Source organism: Vipera berus (genome assembly GCF_964194415.1).
Source record: "Vipera berus genome assembly, chromosome: 1".
Classification (NCBI taxonomy): Eukaryota; Metazoa; Chordata; class Lepidosauria; order Squamata; family Viperidae; genus Vipera; species Vipera berus.
Genome location: NC_138202.1, coordinates 314,043,950 through 314,071,878, shown reverse-complemented (window position 1 = coordinate 314,071,878; position 27,929 = coordinate 314,043,950). Strand labels below are relative to the sequence as shown.

Genomic DNA, 27,929 nt, shown 5'->3' with positions numbered 1-27,929 from the left:
TGTTTAACTGCTCTTGCATTGGCTCCCAGTTGCTTTATTCAAGGTGCCAGTCATCACTTTTAAAGCCCTAAATGGCATGAGATCAAATTATAAGATCACTTCTTCCTGAGGATATCTGCCTATTCTATTAAGTTAGATAGACTGGGTACGCTCCAAGTCCCTTCCCTTAAATGTTGCAACTTGGTGGGACCTCAGAGATAGATGTTTTTCTGTGATTGCTCCAGCTCCTTGAAACCCCACCTGCCAAGATTTAGAGGGTCCCAAGCTCTAAAGAGTAAAGGTGCCAACTAATGAAGCCACATAAAGCAAAACTCCGAGGCTTGACGTTTCCTCAAGACACATGTTTATTGGATAAATAATATTGGCACAGTCAAAAGTGAAACCAACTCTGAAATTTCCCTAGAGATTCAATGTAACTAAAAGTAATACTTTCCTCCCCTCTGCCCAATAAAAGCAATTGGGCTTCTCAATTCGCTTGGTTCCCATGGGACTGCTCTGTGTTTTGTCTAGCAATACAAACAGCAACACTACTCCCCCTCTTTCCCCCCTCCTCTGTGTGGCAACTTAGGACGAAAAATATGGCTTCGGCCAGTTTCATTTCAGAAGTTGACCCCTAGCTCTTCGCTGAGGTGTTGGGCTATTGCACAAGTGATTACAGAAATGTAAAGTAGAATTAGTGGAATGTTCTGTTTTTATTGAAAGTCATGGCAAACTATTTAGCATTGCCATATACAAAGTAAGTGGCCATATAAGCCGTCTAAATAAAATAAAGTAACTTAGCTAAAAGATAATAGCTGGCATTTACAAAAGTGATTCTTCATTTAGGTGGGAATAATTATGACTGCAGGACAGTCTGTATTTCCACTAAATTGAATAAATAAATCAATATAATTAGTTATAAATTAATATAGTCTCCCTGTTTTATAATAATGGTGAAGTTTTTTTTGGGAAAAAGATCCTTACACTTAATACTGAACTGTAAAGAATCTGATAACATGTTAATTTCCTCTTTATATCCCTCCCCCTCCCCCTCCCTCATACTGAACAGACTAGAGTAATAGGGACCCTGGAGGTCTTCTAGTCGAACCCCCTGTTCAGGCAGGAAACCCTATACTATTTCAAACAAATGGTTGTCCAATCTCTTCTTAAAAACCTCCAGTGTTGGAGCATTTACAACTTCTGGAGGCAAGTTGTTCCTCTGATTAATTGTTCTGTCAGGAAATATTATTCTTAAATTTTGGCACTAAAACAATGCTTCTTAATTGTATATGCTTTGATTTGTAAAATTAAAAAGTGTCATGCTCTAATGGTCTATCGCTATGTTAAGATATTTATTTACATTCAACAGCATTCATATCTGAATATTGAAAACTATTGGATTAGATGATACAGGAATTATGGCCCTTAACATATTACATACAGCAGTTGTACCATTCAAAATGCAACTCATCACAAAAACTAGACCCAAAGTGTCATTAAATTAATCATAAAACGTGGGATAAAATAGCCTGCTGAGGCTTTGAAAAAGCAACAAAAATAAATAACATTTTACATACTTAAATGAATAACTAGGTAAGGTAAAGGTAAAGGTCCCCCTGCACATGCGTGCTAGTCGTTTCCAACTCTAGGGGCCGGTGCTCATCTCCGTTTCAAAGCCGAAGAGCCAGCTCTTGTCCGAGGACATCTCCGTGGTCATGTGGCCGGCATGACTAGATGCCAAAGGCGCACAGAACGCTGTTACCGTATATACTTGAGTATAAGCCGACTCGAGGATAAGCCGAGACCCCCAATTTCACCCCCAAAAACTGGAAAAAGTTGTTCCGCCGTTCTGCAAGCCTCTGCCGCCAGCAGAGGCTCGATCCGCCATTTTGCAAGCCTGAATACACAGGAATACCCTGTGTGGCCGCGGCTCTCGGGGAAGCCCTGGCTGTCAGCTTCCTCGCTCCACGCTGCCATTCGGGGCCCGCGCGTTCCCCGGGCAAATCGCAGCGCCCAGCAGGCGAGGAAACACGCCCGCTCCAGTCGCCCCCCCTTCCCTCAGGAGACGCGAAGCAAGTGACCGCCCGGAGCTTACCGAGGACTTGCTTCGGTGCTTCCAGGATCGCGCGCACCTCTCCCAAGCCGCCGCCGTCCGGAGACCTGGGGAGGTTTGGGGAGGTGCGCGCGCACCTCCCCAAACCTCCCCAAACGTCGGCAGGTCTCCGGACCTCTGCGCCCTGCCTGCCTGCTTCTTTCCGCAGTGGAAAGAAGCAGGCAGGCAGGGCGCGGAGGAACGGAGACCCGGCGACGTTTGGGGAGGTTTGGGCGCCTCCCCAAACCTCCCCAAACGTCGCCGGGTCTCCGTTCCTCCGCGCCCTGCCTGCCTGCTTCTTTCCGCAGCGGAAAGAAGCAGGCAGGCAGGGCGCGGAGGAACGGACACCTGCCGACGTTTGGGGAGGTTTGGGCGCCTCCCCAAACCTCCCCAAACGTCGCCGGGTCTCCGTTCCTCTGCGCCCTGCCTGCCTGCTTCTTTCCACAGCGGAAAGAAGCAGGCAGGCAGGGCGCGGAGGAACGGACACCTGCCGTTTGGGGAGGTTTGGGCGCCTCCCCAAACGTCGCCGGGTCTCCGTTCCTCCGCGCCCTGCCTGCCTGCTTCTTTCCACAGCTGAAAGAAGCAGGCAGGCAGGGCACGGAGGAACGGACACCTGCCGACGTTTGGGGAGGTTTGGGCGCCTCCCCAAACCTCCCCAAACGTCGCCGGGTCTCCGTTCCTCCGCGCCCTGCCTGCCTGCTTCTTTCCACAGCGGAAAGAAGCAGGCAGGCAGGGCGCGGAGGAACGGACACCTGCCGACGTTTGGGGAGGTTTGGGCGCCTCCCCAAACATCGCCGGGTCTCCGTTCCTCTGCGCCCTGCCTGCCTGCTTCTTTCCACAGCGGAAAGAAGCAGGCAGGCAGGGCGCAGAGGAACGGAGACCCGGCGATGTTTGGGGAGGTTTGGGGAGGCGCCCAAACCTCCCCAAACGTCGGCAGGTCTGCGCGGAGGAACGGAGACCTGGGGAGGTTTGGGGAGGTGCCCAAACCTCCCCAAACGTCGGCAGGAGGAACGGAGACCTGCCGACGTTTAGGGAGGTTTGGGGAGGCGCCCAAACCTCCCCAAACGTCGGCAGGTCTGCGCGGAGGAACGGAGACCTGGGGAGGTTTGGGGAGGCGCCCAAACCTCCCCAAACGTCGGCAGGAGGAACGGAGACCTGCCGACGTTTGGGGAGGTTTGGGGAGGCGCCCAAACCTCCCCAAACGTCGGCAGGTCTGTGCGGCGGAACGGAGACCTGGGGAGGTTTGGGGAGGCGCCCAAACCTCCCCAAACGTTGGCAGGAGGAACGGAGACCTGCCGACGTTTGGGGAGGTTTGGGGAGGCGCCCAAACCTCCCCAAACGTCGGCAGGTCTGCGCGGAGGAACGGAGACCTGGGGAGGTTTGGGGAGGCGCCCAAACCTCCCCAAACGTCGGCAGGTCTGCGCGGAGGAACGGAGACCTGGGGAGGTTTGGGGAGGCGCCCAAACCTCCCCAAACGTCGGCAGGAGGAACGGAGACCTGCCGAGGTTTGGGGAGGTTTGGGGAGGCGCCCAAACCTCCCCAAACGTCGGCAGGTCTGCGCGGAGGAACGGAGACCTGGGGAGGTTTGGGGAGGCGCCCAAACCTCCCCAAACGTCGGCAGGAGGAACGGAGACCTGCCGACGTTTGGGGAGGTTTGGGGAGGCGCCCAAACCTCCCCAAACGTCGGCAGGTCTGCGCGGAGGAACGGAGACCTGGGGAGGTTTGGGGAGGCGCCCAAACCTCCCCAAACGTCGGCAGGAGGAACGGAGACCTGCCGACGTTTGGGGAGGTTTGGGGAGGCGCCCAAACGTCGGCAGGTCTCCGTTCCTCCGCGCCCTGCCTGCCTGCTTCTTTCCGCTGCGGAAAGAAGCAGGCAGGCAGGGCGCGGAGGAACGGAGACCTGCCGACGTTTGGGGAGGTTTGGGGAGGTGCGCGCGCACCTCCCCAAACCTCCCCAAACTTCGGCAGGTCTCGGACGGCGGTGGCTTGGGAGAGGTGCGCGCGATCCCGGAAGCACCAAAGCCTCGGCCGCGCACAAGTCCTCGGTAAGTTTTTTTGTTGACTGGAGTATAAGCCGAAGTGGAATTTTTCAGCCCAAAAAGTGGGCTGAAAAATTCGGCTTATACTCAAGTATATACGGTACCTTCCCACCATAGTGGTCCCTATTTTTCTACTTGCACTTTTTAACGTGTTTTCGAACTGCTAGGTTGGCAGAAGCTGGGACGAGTAACAGGCACTCACTCTGTTACGTGGCACTCGGGATTCGACCCGCCAAACTGCCAACCTTCTGATCGACAAGCTCAGCATCCTAACCCACTGAGCCACTGCGTCCCTTAATGAATAACTACAGAAGTGAAAAGGGTGTTAGGTCTCAGGACAATGCTGAAAGGAAGACAAAATCTGTGTCTTACCGATTGAAAAAACAGTCACATTAACTATTTATTAAGGTTCTCACAAAATGAGACATTCTTTATGGCAATTCGGTCTCTGAGTGGTTTGGAGGGGGAAAAACTTTTACTGCCTTCATAAACATTGACGTATCCAATTTCTGCAACTGTTCTTTATATATTTTAGCCTCCAGACCCCTAATCATCTTTGTTGCTCTTCTTTTCACTCTTGATTCTGCTGTGGTGATGAACAGCATAATCCTCAAAAATGTTAATAAGTAGAAATGGTGTTTAAAATCCTTTCTTGTCTTTAGATCTTTTTGTACTTCTCTAAACCAATCACATATTGAATGTTGTTACTCTTTTTAATAAAAGGTTTTCAAGTTTCTTACATTGATTTTTCTTTAGGCAACAATTATTGTTATGGTTCATTGCATAGTCAGCCAGATGTTCAGACTGAATTTGGCATTTTTGTCCACTTATCAAGTCCTTCTCAAGGACCTGGGGTAGGCAAAAGTGGATATTTGATGGTGGTAGAGATATCATCACAGGATGTAAGCTGTTCTGACTAAAGCTGCCTTTTGCAATTGACTGATGGTGAAATTACAATAAAATCAATAAAAAGTACAGATAAATGATGTCAAGAATGTTGAAGCAAGACATCTCAATGTTCCTTACCAAAGGCCTGGGTAAAATACATGTTTTAAGCTCCACCTTTTATTATTTCCTTGATGCCTGTTTTTAAAATCAGTTTAAGAATAGCCTAGAGACCCTGAATGGGAAAACCATTGATTGCTTAGCTGACACTGGATTCACATAGTGCAGCTATGGCAAGGAGTGTTTTCATACAGTTGCTTCTGGTGTGCTTGCTCTGTTTCTTCTTGATCTACTCAGATTTGATGATAATTATCCACCCCTTACCAACGTCCTATTCTGATGATTACAACACTGTATAGAGCTGTCCTTGAAAAAAGAATCTCTTGAATATGAACTTGCTATAAAATGTTGCAATTCAGAGTGTTAACTTTGGCTGGGTACATGGATCATATGATGCCTGAAAGAGATACTGAAAGTTCTGTATAGGTTGCCAATTGTTTACCAAGAACAATTCAAGATATTGTATTTAAGGCTTTGAATGCTTAAGGCCTGGGTGTCTTAGGGATAATCTGTTCTGGTTGCAAATCCATAAGGTTCTTCTTAAGATTAGCAGCAGAAACCTTTCTGAATATATCAAAGACCATCTTTTGGCAAGCTGGCGAAGATCTTCTCCTGTATAATTTCTAGACTAGAAAACATTTTCTTGGAAATTGTACGTGGGGCCCCCAGTCTCCCAGTATGTAGGAAACCTTTTAACATACATCTTTTTCACCAGATTTAAGTCTGAATCTATTTATTTATATATTTATTATGTTTCAATTTACTTATATCCTGCATTTTCTCTGGATGACTAAAAGGCAGTATACATAGCAATCCTTCCTGTTATCCCAACGACAAGAACCCTGTGTGGTGGGTTGGGCTGAGAGATAGTGAGAGAGAATCCACCACCTCTTTGTCCTGATCCTGCTTACACATGCACACGTCACAGGTGGGGTAAAGATCTTATTTGAGGCTTTCCATAGCCCAGAAACCCCCATGCCAACAACCACGTAACCTCCCAAGAGTTCACAGTTCAGTCTAGGAACAAACCCAACACGAATCCACAGGGCAAGACAAGTCCACAAGGCAGAGGCAAGGCAAGTCTGTGAAGCTAAACACAAGTCTGTAAGGCACAGGCAAACTCTGTGAAATCCAGAGGTCAAGGCATGAGCCAAGGTCCAAGGTACATAGCCCGAGTCAAGATGCACAGCTAGAAGCACAGAGGTTGATGAATCAAGGCAAGGAAACAGACATGTTGTTCCCAGTATCGTTTCACTCCACTTGCTGAGCTAAATAGCCACTCCCTGGTGCAGTCCATCAAGAGGGGTGAGGCTGCTGCCTCACAAGCAGCTGTCATGGCCCTGTCAGATTCCAGTTTGGAGGAGGAGGAGGAGGAAGAGTTGGAGTTGGAACTGGGATGATCTGACGGGTAAGGCACATCTCCCCTGGAATGTCCAAAAAGTCCAGGGCTGAGGATGATGCTGTTAAAGGTCCCTCCGGCATTGGGGGAAGTGGTCAGCCAGAGAGGGAGAGGCCTGCCTTCACGAACTCGGGAGGATTGGCTGCAGACAGACAGTGGCGATGAGACAACGGATCCCCTCTGTCGAGGAACAGCTGCTCTTGTATTGCTAGGTTTTGGGTTTGGGTTTTTTTTGTAACATTCAAATTGGAATTTACTTCTCTTTAACTTAAATGTTATTAATCAACATCCTTTACCCTGAAATGATGGGAAACAAACCTTGACCTTGTTCTGTGTGATATTCTTTCAAATATTTGAAGAGTACTGTCATGGCCACCCAGATCTCCTCAAGGCTAAATGTTTCTAGGTCCTTTGATCTGTCTTGATTTTTGAATTGTCAGACTCTGCAGAATCTACTCGGACATGGTAAAATAAGGATCTGTATTACTGAGTAGATTGAAGTTGCTTAGATAGCTTCAAACTGAGAGCATGATCTATTTTTTTTTACTCACTGTCTTCCTGTTTTTTCTTACAACATTTTAGACCTTGCTTTGCAGGTTTTGGACTTGGTACTGAGATGGAAGTTGGTAATTGGCATTCTTTAGCTCCCCCCATCTTGAATTTCTTCCTTTTTCGATTAAAGGGCCAAGAGCCACCAAGCCGGTGTGCTATCTGACAATGATGGGGGAATCTTTCTTGAAGTAATAAGCAGCAGAGCATATAGGGGGCTTTGACACAATCTGACTCTTCTGAAGGAGGCTTCTGAAGCAAAAATGGTAAGAGATGTTGGGAGTCAGGTGACATACAAACTGGATGGATGGATGGAGTGAGTTTTAAAGGGTGGCAGTTGCAAAGAGTGAAGAAGACGACTTTGACAAATAAACACGCACCTGATTCCAAGGCAACAAAAGCTAAAACATTTTTTAAGTCCAGAATGTCCAGATAATGTTTGTAAGCAGCTCAGTCATATCCCTAATTCACAGAATTACAAGAAGGAGGAGAAGACACTGCACAGCAAAATCAGACTCAAAAGATTCTGTAATAATAATCAGTTTCAATAAAAGTATTTGTAGACATCTTTCAGAGTTGATTTCTTGGTCTGGTCTACCTAGTACTGCTCACAAAGCTAAACTAGGGTATCAACAAAGTTGTTATGAGCAAATTCTGCCACAGATATAGTTAACCTTGAGGTTAACAGAGAAATGAAAAAATTCTTATGATGGCATTTTTTCTTTCAATCAATTGCGGATCCAATCAACTGTGGATGATGGGTTGAGAACAGGTGCAGCCTAATAACTAGCAGTTGGAATAGGGCATCAGAAAGCTGATATTGGTCCACATCCCTGTTGAGAAAAGGTAATACCCTCACTGAGAATCATCAGAGAGCACTTTTGCCTAATATGTAATCTGAATATTGGATTTAACCAATACCTGGGAACATGTTTATAGTTCCACCACATTTAATGATACCTGGACCTGGAGTTGTTTCATACTATTAGTACAAAGCAAGGTTGACTCAGTCTTCCACAAGGTTGACTTGGCCTTCTATCCTTCCAAGGTCAATAAAATGATTGTTGGGGGCAATATGCTGACTTTCTAAATCACTTAGAGAGGGCTGTAAAGCACTGTGAAGCGGTATATAAGTCTAAGTACTATTGCTGTTGGTAGCCTTTTTGTCTGTTACACCAGAGTCTGAATTCACCAACAGCAGAAGCAAGGAAAGTATGGTACATATTATAGGAGGTCCAGGAGGGTGGCTGCTAGGATTAAGCCTGGCTTTAGTTTGGATTTGTTCCTGTCTGACATTGTTAGGGGAAGTTTTTGTTCCAACTTGCCTGCTTTAGAGGCAAATTAGAGGAACCTGTTATCCAGTTCCTGGATTGGGACAATGTGACTGCTAGAATATATTTGCACTGATTTCCTAAGAAGCTGTCCATCCCCACTCTCACACCAGAGTCTGAAGATATCATCAAGTTGGGATATGGGGTAGGGAGGGGAGCCTGAACTATTACCTAGGTGAGAGCTAGGTTTGGACTTTCATCTCTCCCGTGTTTCTAGTGAAAATGGGTTGGGGGAGGCATGGATAATTGAGATAGAAGGTCAGGTGCATATGGTGTGCAGCATGAAAGATGACTTTGTGTTGATGGAGTAATTGAATCTTGCCTGAAGTTAGCTAGTTGAAGATTTCCTATATTGGATGGTTAAGGATTTTCCTGGCTGGGAAGGAGGTACAGGCTGAGAGGGCGAAGGGAATTTCATGGAAAGAGGTTGTGACTGTAGGGGATTAGGAGGATGACCTCTTCGCCATTCCTGGTCTTGAAAGCCAAATATTGAGGTAATCATGGAAACCTATAGAGGAGTAAGAAAGTTCTTCATCAAAGGTAGTGCAAGAGAACATTCTCTTGAATGTTCTTTTATTTACTTTTATTAACTATTGTCTTCAGCAAGCTGAACAGTGCAATTGAACCATTAAGCCCTCTTAGGTTTGATATATTAATTTTATGGTGGCTTATAGTTGCTTTAATGTATACATTTAGACCAATCAGCAAAAGAACACTATTTAATAATAAAACATTAATGTACATTATAAAGAGCAGTATAAAATATCAGTAGTTCAAAGCAATAAATTAAGTCAACCTGTTGAAAGCCTGTAAAATTAAAAGGTCTCTGAAGTTCTTGGTGCTCTCTGAGCTTGGTGGTTTGCTTGCAGACATTTCATTATCCCACTAGGTAACATCATCGGTGCTAATGGATGCGGGGTTTTCGCCCTGTCCATATACAATATCTTGGCCTGCCAGTGTTGATGGGTGTGTGATTTTCTCCTTGGTTTTTCTTTGATGAGGATATTGTTTTCTGTTTGATTATCTGAAATTAATCCCTTTTTATCTGGCTGTTGGCTGCTGGAGAAGATATGTTCTCCTCTTGTGATTTCTCCCTTAGCTTATACATCCTTAACTCTTTAGAATAGTGTGTAAATATGGTGTATCTCTGTGTGTCTTTGCCTAGCATGGTACAGACAACAAAGTGCCAGCTAATCCTCCCTCTGGTAGAGCATCCCATAAAATTATGCTTCTGTAAATGAGAGTGTTCTTTCCATGTGGGCTATTCTCGGAACAGAGATAGGAATGCTTCTCAAGATACAATACATATATAGAGACTTCTGTTGAGGAATTGGGTCCTAAGCAGTGTAACACTAACACTTTGAAATGTGCTACCAAATAGATAGCCAATATATCCAGGTTTAATCACAGGCAGCTTTCTGGCTAATACTGAAGATTCAGCTCAGTGTGGGTAAACATGGTGTGCATATATATTAAACAAGTAAGGACTGCAGTGACTGATCAGCATTTTTTCCATTTGGTGGCAGGAGGCGCATCATTTTTTCCAAAGAAGGCTGATGCACTGTTTCCTTCTTTGTTCTCTCTCCCCCCCCCCCCAAATCAATAAGAAATTGATCCGCTGTTTCTTGAAGTTTGCCCTCAAGATTTTGGGCCTTGGCTTCTAAGGATTATAAAGAAGTCTGCATTGGGGCTATGATCTGTGAATTGCCAAGTCCTCCATGAGCATAGGCTGCATGCTTTTAAAGCCATTTAAACCTCCAGAAACAAAGGTATACCTAGGAACACTGTAAAGTATGAATTTACACTTTTGAATGGGGGTGTGTGTAACATCATCTATAGATTTTATATAACTCCAGTCTCTCTCTTATATTCACCAGAGCACCTAGAAATTGCAGTGACAAACTACTAAAACACTAATTTTTTTTCAGTAGGGAACATCGTGAAGTTGATATTTAGGGCTTAAGAAAAATGTAAAAACAAGATATTTCCATCCTTTAAACAATAAAAAGAAACACCTCACCTGCCAGAGTCTTTGTCCTCATTGGTCACGTGACAAACCTTTCACTGGATACTACAACCCAGCACTTCCAAATAGGAATAAAGTTTTGAATAGTTGTGTTTGAGGGAATATAGAACGGCTGTAGTTACTTTCCTTTCCTTTTCTTTTACAGGTGACTAAAGCACAACAAATACTTTGTTTTCAGTAAAGGCTTTTTTTCCAGGCTGAAGTGGAATTCACCATCCATAAAAAATTTAGTTCTGCAGAACAAGTGGTCAAAAGAATAAAATAGGCTTGCAATGTTTTATTTTTAAGTTCTCTCAGGATTACAGTGTTTTGATTGTGTTTTAAATGGTTCTTGCTGAGAGAAAAAGTGCTGAAAATGGGGGATCAGCAGACGTATAAAACAAACCATATAGTTAACAACAGCGAAAATGTGTATTACCAGCACTTGAGTCCTCTGACATCTGCAAACCACAGCTATGGAGCATCAGCCATTCATACATCTCCAGAGTCTCCCCTCTCTCCGTCATTCCCTCATGATGCCAGGGAAAACATAACCTTGAATGTTGGGTCCAAAGGCCTTGGATTAATGGATTCTCCTAGGCAAGCAGACTGGGCCCATTTGGCATCTGGAAACCACCTCCCAGTAAGAAACAGTCAGCATGTCATGTGGAACCCAATGGCTCAAAGCGAACCGGTTGATGGTTTTGACCATCTCTGTTCCCAAAGCAATGACCTCAGATCACAAAAAATTACCAGTGGAGTTTTGCATAAATTAGACTCTTTTGCCCAGGTGTTTGCTAGCCAAAACTTAAGAATCCAAGTGAACAATGTGTCTCAGCATATTCAGTCGCAACCTCCAGTGATGGAGAATGCTGGAGATAGTGCACTTCGACAATTGCTGTCTCAGAAACCTGCTGTGGAGCAACAACTTGTGCCGAGATACCAGCAGATGTCACAGCAAGTCCATCCTGGCTTTGGAAGTGCACAGCAGAAGCAACAGATGCAGTTAATGCAACACCACTCTTCTCTTTATTATGACAATCAGCAACATGTTGCCCATATTCCAATGCACTCTGCCATGCATCAGGGACAGGCCCACTTGCAGCAAATGCATTCTCAACATTTGTTGCCACCGCAGCTACAGCAAGACCAATACTATCTGCAGCAGCAGCCCCATCAAGGACAGCACAGGCTCTTGGTACATGAAATGCAGCCTCAGCAGCAGCAACAGAGGCAGTGCCCCATGCAAACAGCTCAGTATTATCCAATACAGCCTATGATGCAACAATTACAACAGCAGCAGCAGCAGCAGCAGCAGATACAAACACAACTTCCTCCCTATCACAGGGACACTAACCAGAAGCCTCTGCACGAACCTCAGCAATATTCCCAAGACAGAGGTAATTCCATGCAGCTTATACAGCTAGGAGCAGTCCCTCCATATTTCTATCAAGATCAGCAGCAGTCATTCAAACATTTGTATCCACAAAGTGTTCTGCAGCAGCAACAGCCACCTGGTGATGCCAGTCAGCCCGATCATTATCAGACTGATGGTGACACTCAGGCATTGATGGATGAGCACCTGGGACTCCCTGTGGCAGAGGGGACTGAAGTTCCAGCACCACAGGGCCTGAATTCTGGGGAGAGCGCAATCCCTCAACAATCCCTTAGACCTACAACAAGTGTTCAGATGAATAACAAAAGACCTCAGCAGTTGTCTCCCAGTGCAGTATGGCCACAGGTATGTAAAATTTTATATCTAGCTTTCTGATAAGTAAGCTTACAAAAAAAGCTGTATTGTCTTATTCATAACATAGAGCAGGCATGCATGATTGTTGGTGAAATGTATACTTGGATTTCAATAATAGGGTGGGACAACACCCCAGAAAATTAAGTGGAGCCAGAACAAAAGCTTCATTCAGTATCATTCCCATTGAAATTAAATGTAAAAATATGTTTGCAAAAATTAATACTTTCCCTTTTCTTGTATTAAAACTGATAATTCAATAGCAGATTTTGAAAGGCTTTGGGATAGGTGCCCTTCAGGCCTAGGGTTTCAGTCTTTGCATTTTATCAATGGTAGTTGTCCAGTGAAAGAGAAGAAGCCATTTATGTTCTTTGAAACCATGGAGACAAATAGATACTTCTGTTGGCAGAGCCATTTTATGAATCAGTAATATTTAGCATTTATTCCAATTGTCCATCTATGATGAGCCAGTGAAACTAGGTTAGATGCTTCTAGATATGATGGTTAAAGAGTGTGTGCTAGTGGGAATCTGTATAAATGTAGAGATTCTATTGGAAATTTTAAAATGACTCTTGTGCATTGGGCATTCTTAGAAGCCTTGTCTCCCATGGAGTCTGTTGGATAAGGCCTCACCATCCATTTGACTAAGAAACACAATCAGGCTTTTTTGTTTCTTCTCCAAGAGTTCTATATTGTTTCCTGTTCAGATCTGAACTATATAAGGTAGCAGATGTGTTTAATGCCTTCCCCAAGATTTCCAATATTTTAGACCATGATTTTTCAGACTGTGTTTTGGTGGGATTCCATGAGAAACAACTAAGGACCATTAAAAAAAACCTCATTCACTTGATTGTAATTAATTTCTTATCACTAGAGCTTTGCCTCTTCATCAAGGTATATGTGTATACATATTTGAAGGGTACCTAGACTAGGAAAAGTAGTGCAAACTATAATTAAACAACTTATTGGTTTACTTAAATTTCTCCTATCTTTTTAATTGCAGATTCAGTTACTTGATGGAAGACTTTCATCAGTTTCTCCTGAACAAAGGTATAGTTGTGATTAATTACTGGATGTCTTCTAAAAATCCAAATAGTGGCCTAAAAATCTAAAATACTGTACAAATAATCAACCATCTTGTAAACAATCCTTTTGCTGTTTTGCAATAGAGCAATAATTTTGGTGGCAGTTATATCAATCTGTGTTAGAAGACCATATGACACGATGGAACATTCCGTACTTGTTAAAAATATAAAACTTAACCCTCAGGCATATGAGTTAGGTTTGTTCTATATCTAGTCATTTAAGTATTCTAGGTCAAAGCCTATTTGGCACCTTTCACAGAAGCCACCTAAAGATCACGAGTGATTTTAGATTCAGGAGGAAATTCCATCTACCTCCAGTCATCTTAGTTGTGACCGTTCTTCGTCCCCTTTCTGTTCAGAAGCTATGCCTGCAGCCTTTTCCTTCAACTGTAGGAACTGTACCATGGATAGGTGTGGACAAAGTTTGAGGAGCCAGTGGCCTCAAGCATGACCATCTGTAGAATTGCAAGAGGCTTTCTGATGATGCTGCGACATCACTGGAAATGGTGATCCAATTTAAGCCATGCTATAGTTTTGTTTTCCTTGAATGTTTTAAAAAGTAGAACTGAAGGCATCTTGTTCATGTCTCCAAGTTAAAAACCCCTCCCATTATATCAAAATCGCTTCAAACTGAATAGAACAATTCAGTGGGTTTTGTGATGGGGAGGTCACATCAGGTGAGGATCACGTCAGGGATTTCCCTTCTGATGTGATCTTGCATCACAAGGCCCACTGATCACCCGAAGCCCTTATAAGCAGAAGAACAGAGACACTGATATACCTTAAATTCCACTGAAGATGTTACCTAGCCTGGTAACAAAATGTTCAGTAACCATCCCACAAGCTTGGAGAACAAGCCTCCACCCTCATCCTATGCCCAACCTACAGATATTCATCACTATCAATGGTGCATTCCTTAGGGTGGCCATTGCCATTTCTTTAGCTGGCAAGAACATATAACCTCTGTCTCTTCATAACCCATGGCTAGAGTACCATGATCCAAAACATCTTCTATTGATGTGTGTTTATTCTACTAAAGAACATCATCTTTAACATCTTTGCTCAAAATAAAACTGGTTTCAAATATTTACACTATGCTATGGGTATTGACACCACCAAAGAAACTTTTGTGGACAGTCTAGTTCAGTGGATTATGTTTTGTGATGCACTTCTGTCTGTCATATCCAGGAAAGATAATTAAAGCAAAAACCCAAGTTGTACCTATGCAGATGCACAACCTATCCATGTTGCTCTTGTAATAAAAAATTATATAGGAAAAAGCTTACCATAAAATATTATGCACCATCAGTTGGTGTGGAATTTAATTGAGTCATTGCATAGAGCAAAGAATTACAGGAAAAGTTTATTGCTAATTTAATGTTTCAGATTTGGTGAACTGATGAAGCCCTTTATAAATAAAATGTAATTATCTGCATGTTTTTGCATTTAGACCTTACATTTTTATTGTTTGTTTTTGTTAAATAGGACTTACAGTTGCTTCAAGTATCTGATTAAACAAATTTCCCTTTCTTTATTATGGTCATGACTTTCAAGTTACTTATCAGATCTTACTTGCTCGTTACATAATCAGTATAATCAGTAAAATTGTTTCATTCTTGACATTGACTAACTTATCAATGTTACCAGTTTTAATAAATTTTGCCTATTGTTCAAAAGAAAAGTAAAGCTAGGGAACAGCAAGTAATTTAAAACAGTCCTGAAACCATTACAAATTAATTTAAATATGTTGTTTATATAAACAAGTAATTCGAATGATGGCTTTCATCTATTTTCTTTTATTATATACAGAACTGAGATTGCTGCATTATTGTAATTATTGCAACACTAATTTCTGTTTCTTTTTAAATATTCTTATTTACAACATTTGAACTCTACAATATTGTTGCCATGTGTGAATATTGTCTGCTTTGAGCTTGGTCACAATGTTAACATCCCACTGGTAGTTCTTACAGTCTTCAATATCCAAGTACTGATTCTTACTAAGATTAACATAAGGGCATAAACTTATAGCTCTGTTTAAATATAACTTCTAGGCTTTTTCAATACCTGTTGTATTACATGGTTCCAATCATTATTTGTTACATTTCAGTTGCATTTAGATGTATTTGGTTAAAACAGTTTCTCTTAAAGCGTTTAGATGAGTACACAAATACAGTACATTGCTAGTATAGGCCCTGACATCAAGTATGCCACTTGTCATGGATGCCAACCTGTTGGAATAAAAGACTGCACTATCAAAATATATACTGAGGCTTCCATCTGTAATCAAGTCTGCCACTCGTGGTCTTCATAGGCTTTTACATCTGCAGCAGTGTTGATTGAAAGATGGGGCAGTGGTAGGTCATCTAATGGACTGAGTAATACATGAAGAGTGTTCCTATATTTTAAGTATGATCCTGTTTATAATTAGTCCAGTATCTCTCTTAGTGGGAATTACTTTCCAAGGATAAAACTTTAATCTTGTTGTGTCTTCTCTGCATTTTGAGAACATTGCTGTGAATATTTAACCTGATATTCTTTCAATATTTATGCCTGTCATAAATTTAAGTCCTGTTTATTTATTTATTTATTTATTTTATTGCATTTATATACCGCCCTTTCCCTGAGGACTCAGGGCGGTTTACAGGGAGTTAAAATCAACCATACAAAAGTTAAAACCCAATTTAAAAATATTAAATCAACCCTGTACTATTAAAAACCCCAATTAAAATAAATATCTCCTCAGCCTGGGCCCGAGAGCTCAAAGAGCCAGGTCTTCAGGCCCCGGCGGAATGATCGGAGGTCGGGAGCAGTCCTCAGCTCCACCGGCAGCTGGTTCCAGAGGGCAGGCGCCCCCACTGAGAAGGCCCTATCCCTGGGTGTCACCCGCCGGCAATCTCTTACCGGCGGGACCCTGAGCAGACCCTCCCTGTGGGAGCGCACTGGGTTTGTATATCCATTCACCTTAACTTTGGTTTTGTCAACTTTTCAGCAAAGGCAGTAGTACATTTCTGCAGAAGTGAAACTTGATCTTCTTAATCGTTATTGAGCCCTTCCAGAAAATACCTCCAATAATGGTTTTAGTATAATATGTGACAGCAAGAACTGTAAGAATTAGGGGATGGCTGAATGAATTCTGATTATTTTGTTTTGGTGTTTTATTGGATTCAACCGTTTGATCATGCATCAAATGCTGCTGTGGTTTCAGAGTTTTCCCCCCAAAAATTGTTGTGTGTATATTAATTATAATGTATCTAGGAGCATTCTTTCTAAATCAGCATCTTGTTCTCTGTCTCTTCTAACAGCAATGCCTGTGATAAAGAAACATACATTGAAAGACCTGAATCAAAGAGCAAACTGACGTGCACTGTATGTTTCAAAGAGTTTAAAAGTTTACCAGCTCTAAATGGTCACATGAGGTCTCATGGAGGGATACGGGCATCTCCTATCTTCAGACAGGTATCTCTGCTTGTGTATTTCTTTTTGAATATTTGGTCATCCCCTTTTGTAAAATTTGCTGCTTGCTTAACTATGTCTTTCTTTAATAAATATTCTGGAGCTTGCTCTTGTAAAAAAAAGTCTTTTTTCCAGCTTTGTTCCAAGTATATTAATTCTCCATTGTTGTTGATCTGTTAACTGATGTTATATATAAGAAAAGAACTACATCTGGGCATAGGCTTTGGCTGACCTCCAGTTGAACAGGGTTCCTCACTGAGTATACTTCAGTATTCTCTTTATTGGTTGAACAGTTTTAAGTACAAGAAACTCTTCAATACAACTTCTGTTTCTTTCTGTCCAGTTTTCTTGTGTTCCTTTTGGACACAGGTTTCCAGTGAGGATATGTTTTCTAAAGGAGGAATCATGTTCAATTTTTTGCAGCAACAATACTTGAGACTGACTCATTTATTCCAAGGTAGCAGGAAATTGCTCTAATCCCTTATAATAGATCTTTTAAAAATGGGTCTTTTAAAATGCCCTAAAATTCCCCAGTGTTCATGCTACCTATAAGTATTCTAGTGATCCATCCAGGCGTTTGAAGTTGTGGGTGAAAGCCTTTAATTGTCTGTACAGGAGGATGGGGAGAACCTGCCACAGCAGCACCAGGAGGAACAGCTGCCCTCTGAAGTGGATAGCTTTGCGCCTATCGTCATGCCTGTGTCTGTCCCTGTAAAGGTTCTGTCGCCTGAGCCCAGCAAGCAGGCCAGAGATGGCTGTGCCCTGGTCAAAGACAAGCCTGTCTCAGATGATGAGATGCCTGTCCTTGTGAGGATGACCTGTTCTCCTGCACATTCCCCTAACGCCATCAGCCCGTGTACCTCTTCTGTGAGTGTTCTCTTCTTGCCACTAACTGTGCCATAGGAGCCTAATAAATCCCTTTGCGTTACACCAATGCTTGAGGACTTCTCCAGTTATTTCAATGCCAGTGTTAATTATTCGTCTATAATGGCCCAAATTTTTCAAACACAATAGAAAACAACAAAGGGATTTGTTATCTTTAATGTTCTTTGTGCTTGCTTATTTTACTGTTGCAGCTGGCTGAGAGCCAGTTTGTTTTCTTCTTGAAATTCGTCTACTTGTGTGTTTGTGTGCATGCCCCTGTGCCCGTGCATTTTGCCAGAGATTGTTTCCAGAGAATAAGTATTGTAAAAGGCTTGAGACTAATGCTTTCTTTTCCTCAGATAAGCATCACTTTTTCTTCAGTAAATTACAGTTATAACTGTCTGCTGTCTTAAGCTTAAAATTTGTGTCATGTAGTATGCAAGTCCACCATTTGCTACTGAAGATGGTGAAACTTAAGCAGCCCTGACCTTTGCCTTGGATCTCCCATGCCAGTCAGCTGCCAGTTTAAAATTTCTAGTTGGGTACTCTGAGGGATTATGGAAAATTCATATTAGTAATTGCCCATGAAGGGCTTATCTTTATTAGTAAAGGCCCTCTTTTGCATGGACTTGGTTCTGATATCACACAAGTTTATCCAGAATTACATCATTCATTTCATCCTGCTTTAAGCATAGTCTTGTTCTAGATTAGAAAGCAATACAGTTTTATTGTATCTAGAGGAACAATTAAATAATCTCACAGAAGCAGAAATAATAATGCATGATCTTGTCTACCACTTTTGTTTCTCATATTTCTTTGGGAAACCGACGGAGAAGTGCAGTCTGAAACACTAGGAACAGACAGCAGATGGTCTTTAAAATCTCTGCCCTTCCTAGAAGTGTTTAACCTGGGGAGTGTTTAACAGATCTCCAGTGCATTGGCCGTTTCCTTTTTTGTTATTTAATTGAATAGCAGCTTCAGACAGTAGTTTGGAAAGAAACCTGCAAGGGGAAGGTCCTTTTGCATTACTTTCCTAAGAAAATTGAGCATCCACTCCAGGAAAGGACAGTTATGGGGAATGATCTGAGAAGGAGCAACTCCACAGTATTAGATTCCATTAGGCCAATGTCTGACTTCCTAATGCAACTGCTTTTAAAACTGTAGGACAACTTTTAAACAGATTTTCTGGATCATACTTCACTTAAATAATGATTGATCATTATTTCTTGAAAATTAAATGGTGCCTTTGTCCAATCTCCCTGTAAATTTGTTGTTTTATTTTTTTATATCTAAAGAGTTTTATGAAATAACAATATCACAAGAACTAAAATTATGGGCAGCCGTAAAAATAATTACAGTCTATTAACAAAATAAACAGGAAGCAAAATCTGCAGCACTTATTTTTAAAAAGTGACATAAATGTAAATACAGGAAGTCATGCATCAGTAAGAAAGGCCTGACTACTTTTAATAATGAAAGTTTATTACAAAAAACGAGGGGATGAAGCTGTACAAGTTTAATAATAGTTTTATATTTTTCAGGCTGTGCTGATGTACCCAAAGAGTGGATCCCAGGTCAGCAGAAAGGTCTCTGGTTTACCACTGTCCATGCTAAGTTTAATTTGGTGAATGTGTCTCACCAACTGAAAAATCACTCTCTTAATATATCATGAAAAAACTAGGACAAGATGGGAGGAATATTATTATATTTTATTCATTTACTACTGTTGTACCCTGCCTTCTGCTAAGACGTCGGATCACTCCTTATTTTATCTTTGTAATCTTATGTGCTAGTTGGGTCTGAGAGAAAGAGATTGCCTTAAAGCATCCATAGTTAGGTCGGGATGTAGATTCCTAATCCAAAATTCCTAATCCAAAATTATTAAAAGTTTTCACGGTGGATTCATTAAAAGGAGGGGCCAGGATTAAAATGCAGCAGTGAAAATAAATAAATGCTACATTCCTATCAATGCCTCCCCTTAGTTAAATAGCAACTTAAGGACGGCTATTTAAAAGTTAGGCAATCTAGTCTCCTGAGTCAGGGAAGTTCCATCATGAAGATAAAGCCATTCTTGAAGGTCTTTGTTCCCGTCACTGGTCTTCACTACAGTTCTGGCATAAAAAAAGTCCTCTCCAAAGGATCTTAAAATGCTGGCAGACTGTCATGAGAGGAATTAGTTTAATTCCCAAATTCCTCTTTAAGCCTGATTCCCAATAGTAAAACAAGAGTAGATGTATTGCTCTGTTGAAGTCAGAATACAGCACCTGTAAGTTGAACCATGAAGGATCCGTTGTTTGTTCCACGTTTTCACGTTTTGCTGAAAAATTGTATGATTGAGTACACTCACTATTACAATAACAACTTTTGCATTTTCAGGATCCCAATAGAAAGCACCACCAAAGCATCACCAACTCTGAAGAAAATATCAAATCTTTTCAAGACAAGAAAAAATACCGTCACAGACCCGAACCACTCTTCATACCACCTCCCTCCTTCAATCTCAGTGCATCTCTCTTAGGGGCTACTCTGTACCAAAGCCAACTGCGCTCTCCTCGTGTCTTAGGAGACCATCTAATTGACAGGACTCATAATCCCCCACCTTATACACCACCTCCCATGCTTAGCCCCATACGGCAAGGATCTGGACTCTTCAGCAGCGTCATCATATATTCTCATGGTATATCTCATCCCCAGCTGCCCCTTACTCCTCTGACACCCACTCCCCGGATTCTCCTCTGTCAATCTAGTAAGTATGTTGTAGTATAGATGTTGCTCACATAAGAACTAACAGTTTTATTCACTTGTGAATGATGATAATGTTGGCTTAAATTTATTCCATTTGTACTTCTTACGGTGTTCCTGCACATCTAGATGTATTTACTTTGTTTCAGATGGGTTCAAGAAGAAATGCAGAGAATCAACATATGCTGATTTCAGCTACTTCCTGTATCTCTAAAATGTGGCCCAGAAATTCCAGTTATAGCAGTCCTTGTTTAGTGACCACAATTTAGTCATTAAGAAAGGGGTTGCTTAGTGAAACTGTGACTGTACTTATAATCTTACTTTAGCTTTGCTTTGCTTTACAGACCTGTGAAGGTCATAAATGGAATGGTAGGTAATTAAGTTACTTTTTCAACACCGTGGACTTTCCATTTTTACTGGAATCTGTTGATGCAAAGAACCATGTCCTTGAAACTAGCAACTTTGACAGCATTGCTACACCACATGGAAACATTTTTTTAAAAAAATTCATCACTACAGATACAAAAAATTTGCTTGCAGTCTTGAATAATTGTCTTGGGAGTATAAAAGCAGAAAGTCTTACAAAGTAGCATACCATGCAAGGATCCCATTAGTAATTGTTTTCAGAACAGTGTGGAATGCATTTATAAAGGTACAATTAAATGTAAAAAGTAGATTTTATGTGATCTGTTGGTCTGTTTAATAACATAGTCTTTTTGGATTGGTACTGGCTCTCCAGAGTGACCTTCCAAACTCCCAACCCTTTCCAGCTAGGGAGGAAAAGTCACAGCATCCCTAGCCAGGCCTTGACTCCACATATTTGGAGGGCATTTGATTGACAAATACCTTCATTAGAGCTGTTTTCTTATTGACCTGATGACTCTTCTTTCAAAACGGTGCAGAAAGGTCAACGGTATATAAATGGGTGCTCTATTATTAGGTTGGGACGTGGTGGCTCAGTGGGTTAGGATGCTGAGCTTGTCGATCAGATGGTCAGCAGTTTGGCGGGTTGGATCCCGAGTACCGCGTAACAGAGTGAGCGCCTGTTACTCGTCCCAGCTTCTGCCAACCTAGCAGTCCGAAAGGACGTAAAAATGCAAGTAGAAAAATAGGGACCACTACGGTGGGAAGGTAACAGTGTTCCGTGCGCCTTTGGCGTCTAGTCATGCTGGCCACATGACCACAGAGATGTCCTCGGACAAGCGCTGGCTCTTCGGCTTTGAAACGGAGATGAGCACCGGCCCCCTAGAGTTGGAAACGACTAGCACGCATGTGCGGGGGAACCTTTACCTTTACCTATTATTAGGTTGAGAAATATTCCTTATTTAGATATAATGTTGTTTTCTGTAAAGAAAGAAGGCTGACTTTAGAAACCTGGTTAGTTAGCAAAGACAAAAAAGGAAACCTGCTGAAAATTACAATATCATTCTTCTTGCAGATAGTATTGCTGGAAACAGTGTTCCTGTGACCCCAAGACCCGGAGAACAGACTATTGATATTGAACCGTAAGTCTTTTGTAGAGAGATGTAATATCCATGCAACACAATTTTTTTGGTTGGGGAGGGGGAGACTGTGTGTTTCTTTTTAAAAAACATTTGAGATATAAATCATTCCTGTGAGTCTTTCAGGTATTCCTGCATGTGCATCAAGACCTCTTTCTTATCTTATTTTGTTTATGCTCAACTTGTTACATTGGTAGCACTTTTAAGTGGTTTTCAGAGCAGCATATTTAAGTATTATAAAACTGCAGTCCTGAGTTAAACCATGAAGTATGACCTCAGATGTTGGCCATCAGTGTCATATTGGGAAATGAGAGCTCAACCTGGGTCTTCATTTTACTGACCTCGGAAGGATGGAAGGCTGACTCAACCTTGAGCCTGTCAGGATCGAACTCTTGGCAGTGGGCAGAGTCAGCCTGCAATACTGCATTTTAACCACTGTGCCACTATAGCAATTAGTTTTTCTAGAGGGCAGATACCATGGCAAACAGCCTCATCTCTTAGGACCTGGCAGATGGAACTCTTTTTGCACATGGGACCTGCAACGTGTCTCCTGCCAGACTTAATGGGCAGGTAAATGTAATCAGGAAGAGGTGGTCCTTCAAATAAGTCACACTGTTCATTCACGATCAGAAGGTGATGCCCTTGACAGACTGTTTTCCTGGATTCTTTTTGGATGTTTTTGATGAAGAACACAGTGTGTCGTCTATTCAGCTTGATTCTGTAAGGAAACAAACCACTTTATATGAAGTTTCTGCTTCATTAGTTTTATCTTTGTCACTTCTGCTTTATGCCATAATGTGTTTTTTGCTATACAAGTGATATTTTTTCCATGCCATTATTTTCTTCCTAAGTCATTCTCTTTAGGCTCCTCTGAGGAGAAAGACTTAGGAAGACTCTGCAGTAGACTTCCATTTTTAATGCTTTAAACATTTTTATTTCTTTGAGGTGTATCAACATTGGCTCAAGATTCCAGGCAAATATCCCTGAACTTAAAGATATAGCATTGGTGGAGAAGGAGGATCACAAGGCAACTTTAGTTTGGAAACCATGGCCAGAACTGGAGGACAAAACTTTTGAACAAAGAGGTACTATATTTTTATACTACCTAAAAGAGTGAATTTTTGCTTTGCTATGTTTTATGTATATCTCCACCGACTCATCAAGATTACTTTGGGTAGTTAATAGGGATTAATCCAAACTCATAGTTTGAAATTAAAAAATGAGTGTTTTCAGAATTGCTGTCTCTTAGTTTTAAAAATTTAGATTTTTAGATTTCCTTGGTACTTTTCTTGGTACTTCACTGCAAAAAACAGACTTGAATCAAGTCTATATTCAGTAGATTCTACTGTTAAAGAATGGGAGAAGATACCGTATATACTTGAGTATAAGCCGAATTTTTCAGCCCACTTTTTGGGCTGAAAAATTCCACTTCGGCTTATACTCCAGTCAACAAAAAAACTTACCGAGGACTTGTGCGCGGCCGAGGCTTTGGTGCTTCCAGGATCGCGCGCACCTCTCCCAAGCCACCGCCGTCCGAGACCTGCCGAAGTTTGGGGAGGTTTGGGGAGGTGCGCGTGCACCTCCCCAAACCTCCCCAAACGTCGGCAGGTCTCCGTTCCTCCGCGCCCTGCCTGCCTGCTTCTTTCCGCAGCGGAAAGAAGCAGGCAGGCAGGGCGCGGAGGAACGGAGACCTGCCGACGTTTGGGGAGGTTTGGGCGCCTCCCCAAACCTCCCCAGGTCTCCGTTCCTCCTGCCGACGTTTGGGGAGGTTTGGGCGCCTCCCCAAACCTCCCCAGGTCTCCGTTCCTCCGCGCAGACCTGCCGATGTTTGGGGAGGTTTGGGCGCCTCCCCAAACCTCCCCAAACGTCGGCAGGTCTCCGTTCCTCCTGCCGACGTTTGGGGAGGTTTGGGCACCTCCCCAAACCTCCCCACGTCTCTGTTCCTCCGCACAGACCTGCCGACGTTTGGGGAGGTTTGGGCGCCTCCCCAAACCTCCCCAGGTCTCCGTTCCTCCGCGCAGACCTGCCGACGTTTGGGGAGGTTTGGGCGCCTCCCCAAACCTCCCCAAACGTCGCGCAGACCTGCCGACGTTTGGGGAGGCGCCCAAACCTCCCCAAACGTCGGCAGGTCTGCGCGGAGGAACGGAGACCTGGGGAGGTTTGGGGAGGCGCCCAAACCTCCCCAAACGTCGGCAGGAGGAACGGAGACCTGCCGACGTTTGGGGAGGTTTGGGGAGGCGCCCAAACCTCCCCAAACGTCGGCAGGTCTGCGCGGAGGAACGGAGACCTGGGGAGGTTTGGGGAGGCGCCCAAACCTCCCCAAACGTCGGCAGGAGGAACGGAGACCTGCCGACGCTTGGGGAGGCGCCCAAACCTCCCCAAATGTCGGCAGGTCTGCGCGGAGGAACGGAGACCTGGGGAGGTTTGGGGAGGCGCCCAAACCTCCCCAAACGTCGGCAGGAGGAACGGAGACCTGGGGAGGTTTGGGGAGGCGCCCAAACCTCCCCAAACGTCGGCAGGAGGAACGGAGACCTGGGGAGGTTTGGGGAGGCGCCCAAACCTCCCCAAACGTCGGCAGGTCTGCGCGGAGGAACGGAGACCTGGGGAGGTTTGGGGAGGCGCCCAAACCTCCCCAAACGTCGGCAGGAGGAACGGAGACCTGGGGAGGTTTGGGGAGGCGCCCAAACCTCCCCAAACGTCGGCAGGTCTGCGCGGAGGAACGGAGACCTGGGGAGGTTTGGGGAGGCGCCCAAACCTCCCCAAACGTCGGCAGGAGGAACAGAGACCTGCCGACGTTTGGGGAGGTTTGGGGAGGCGCCCAAACCTCCCCAAACGTCGGCAGGTCTGCGCGGAGGAACGGAGACCTGGGGAGGTTTGGGGAGGCGCCCAAACCTCCCCAAACGTCGGCAGGAGGAACGGAGACCTGGGGAGGTTTGGGGAGGCGCCCAAACCTCCCCAAACGTCGGCAGGTCTGCGCGGAGGAACGGAGACCTGCGGAGGTTTGGGGAGGTGCCCAAACCTCCCCAAACGTCGGCAGGAGGAACGGAGACCTGCCGACGTTGGGGAGGCGCCCAAACCTCCCCAAACGTCGGCAGGTCTGTGCGGAGGAACGGAGACCTGGGGAGGTTTGGGGAGGCGCCCAAACCTCCCCAAACGTCGGCAGGAGGAACGGAGACCTGGGGAGGTTTGGGGAGGCGCCCAAACCTCCCCAAACGTCGGCAGGTCTGCGCGGAGGAACGGAGACCTGGGGAGGTTTGGGGAGGTGCCCAAACCTCCCCAAATGTCGGCAGGAGGAACGGAGACCTGCCGACGTTTGGGGAGGTTTGGGGAGGCGCCCAAACCTCCCCAAACGTCGGCAGGAGGAACGGAGACCTGGGGAGGTTTGGGGAGGCGCCCAAACCTCCCCAAACGTCGGCAGGTCTGCGCGGAGGAACGGAGACCTGGGGAGGTTTGGGGAGGCGCCCAAACCTCCCCAAACGTCGGCAGGAGGAACGGAGACCTGGGGAGGTTTGGGGAGGCGCCCAAACCTCCCCAAACGTCGGCAGGTCTGCGCGGAGGAACGGAGACCTGGGGAGGTTTGGGGAGGCGCCCAAACCTCCCCAAACGTCGGCAGGAGGAACGGAGACCTGCCGACGTTTGGGGAGGTTTGCGGAGGCGCCCAAACCTCCCCAAACGTCGGCAGGTCTGCGCGGAGGAACGGAGACCTGGGGAGGTTTGGGGAGGTGCCCAAACCTCCCCAAACGTCGGCAGGAGGAACAGAGACCTGCCGACGTTTGGGGAGGTTTGGGGAGGCGCCCAAACCTCCCCAAACGTCGGCAGGTCTGCGCGGAGGAACGGAGACCTGGGGAGGTTTGGGGAGGCGCCCAAACCTCCCCAAACGTCGGCAGGAGGAACGGAGACCTGCCGACGTTTGGGGAGGTTTGGGGAGGCGCCCAAACCTCCCCAAACGTCGGCAGGTCTGCGCGGAGGAACGGAGACCTGCCGACGTTTGGGGAGGTTTGGGGAGGTGCGGGCGCACCTCCCCAAACCTCCCCAAACTTCGGCAGGTCTCCGGACGGCGGCGGCTTGGGAGAGGTGCGCGCGATCCTGGAAGCACCGAAGCCTCGGCCGCGCGCAAGTCCTCGGTAAGCTCCGGGCGGTCACTTGCTTCGCGTCTCCTGAGGGAAGGGGGGGCGACTGGAGCGGGCGTGTTTCCTCGCCTGCTGGGCGCCGCGATTTGCCCGGGGAACGCGCGGGCCCCGAATGGCAGCGTGGAGCGAGGAAGCGGACAGCCAGGGCTTCCCCGAGAGCCGCGGCCACACAGGGTATTCCTGTGTATTCAGGCTTGCAAAATGGCGGATCGAGCCTCTGCTGGCGGCAGAGGCTTGCAGAGCGCGGATCCAGCCTCCGCCGGCGGCGGAGGCTTGCAGAACGGCGGATCGGCTTATACTCGAGTCAACAACTTTTCCCAGTTTTTGGGGGTGAAATTGGGGGTCTCGGCTTATACTCGAGTCGGCTTATACTCAAGTATATACGGTAATAGTTTACTCTGATTTCCTTCTACACCCATAATTTCTGGAGGTTAATGTCAGACACCAGAGGAGGAAAGAGAACCAAGAAACAATGGTTTATCCATTTGCTTTAGAAGCAAGTTTCCGTTAGATACATCTCAAACAGAAAAGACCCTTGGATACTTGGACCTGACACATAATATAACATAAAAATCTCCATTGTACATTGAACCCTACATTGTTTGTGTAAATTCTTCATTGGGCTGTCCTTGTACTCCCTAAATTTGTTTTCTTCAAAAGACTCTATTCATTAAGAAATAAGTTTTGTGGAATAATTTCTATACAGTTTTCTTGAAGTCTTTACATCTACATCCCTTGCAATATTTTGTGATGGGGATTAACACTCATTTTCACACATGCTGTTGTGTACATATTCATACATACAGAGAAATAAATAGGAATAAATAAAAAGAGAGTACAAAAAGAAAACAGATCTCTTACAGATCTCTTGAAGTGGTATAATCACAAAAATGTTACTTCCCCCTTTAGCCTGTTTTAAGAACTGTGTGAGAAAACAACAGGCTTTTGGTTTATCATTCAACTTGGCTGATTTGTAGTGTGACAATTAATTGCTTTCTTAAACTGGTACTTAATGTTAAAATCATACTATATAAGAAGGCAGCTGAGAATCATCAGTCCTCAGTGCAGAAATCCAACACCAGAACATCCCTGACAGATGACCATTCATCTTCTGTTGAAACATCTCCAACAAAGGAGACTTCATAATTTCAATGAGGAATGTGTTTCATATCCAGCATAAGTCTGAAAACTCAGAAGACTAAACCTCTGGTCCCGGTGACCAACCCAGATTGGTTCTTGATCTTTCCATCCATCTAAAACTCAAAATGCCTGTGCTGCCCAGTCATAACTGCAGTCGTAACTGCACTAACCATTAGGGAATATTTTCTGATTCTTGCCAAAAACTGCTTCCTTGTAATCCTTTGGGATTTTCTGTCCTATCTTCTGGAACCATTCTGAACCATTCTGTCTGCCTCCTACATGACAGCCAACAGTTGAAACTAGCTGCCCTACCTCCCCATTTTTTTTCCAACTGGGTGTCTTTCCAACCTTATCTTACCTTTACTTAATTGCCTTTTGCTGCAAGTTGGGAAACACCGGTGTAAACAAGGAACTTATAACATCTTTTACATCCTGTTCAGTCTTCTGCTACTTTGATACTTGATCTATTTCACCATTATCTGATTTTGTTTTTATTTTTAAAATGTAATATTTTCCACATATGTTCATCTACCCCTTTTAAGCCAATTAATGCTGTTCCAAGGATGTGTATTTCTTCCATTTGAGGTGATTAAGTGGAGTGTGTGAATATTTTGGCTTTCCATGCTTACGTTAAATCCAGGGGGCAACGTTCAAAGGGAACCGTGCCCATTTTCAGAGTGCAATGCATGGACAACCTGTAAACTTCAGAGTGATGTTCAATGGAAAAGTGTCCTTCACGCATCTCCCCCACTCCAACAACAAAGCAAGCTAAAAACTACCACAGGGAAAATTTCAAAAGAATAGAAAAACAATCACATCTGGAGGAGGAGAAATCTCAGCAAGTAATTAAAATAAACTACCTCC

At 44.3% G+C, this 27,929-nt stretch overlaps 1 protein-coding gene across 9 annotated transcripts in view; it reads left to right on the top strand.

The window, feature by feature from the left end:
• The window catches only part of TRERF1 (transcriptional regulating factor 1), a 106,083-nt gene that overhangs the window by 64,158 nt on the left and 13,996 nt on the right, over nt 1–27,929 (top strand). For 3 of the 9 annotated variants that reach the window (XM_081315235.1, XM_081315234.1, XM_081315233.1), the window contains exons 2-9: nt 10,566–12,140; nt 13,150–13,196; nt 16,537–16,690; nt 17,303–17,554; nt 19,093–19,137; nt 19,928–20,297; nt 21,732–21,798; nt 22,741–22,880. In XM_081315235.1, coding sequence (XP_081171361.1) covers nt 10,776–12,140; nt 13,150–13,196; nt 16,537–16,690; nt 17,303–17,554; nt 19,093–19,137; nt 19,928–20,297; nt 21,732–21,798; nt 22,741–22,880 — 2,440 coding nt within the window. In that variant the 5' untranslated portion in view covers nt 10,566–10,775. Of the gene's footprint in view, nt 1–10,145; nt 10,164–10,565; nt 12,141–13,149; nt 13,197–16,536; nt 16,691–17,302; nt 17,555–19,092; nt 19,138–19,927; nt 20,298–21,731; nt 21,799–22,740; nt 22,881–27,929 lie in introns of those variants that run through there. The other 6 variants (XM_081315236.1, XM_081315237.1, XM_081315240.1 and 3 more) reach the window with 6 other exon arrangements.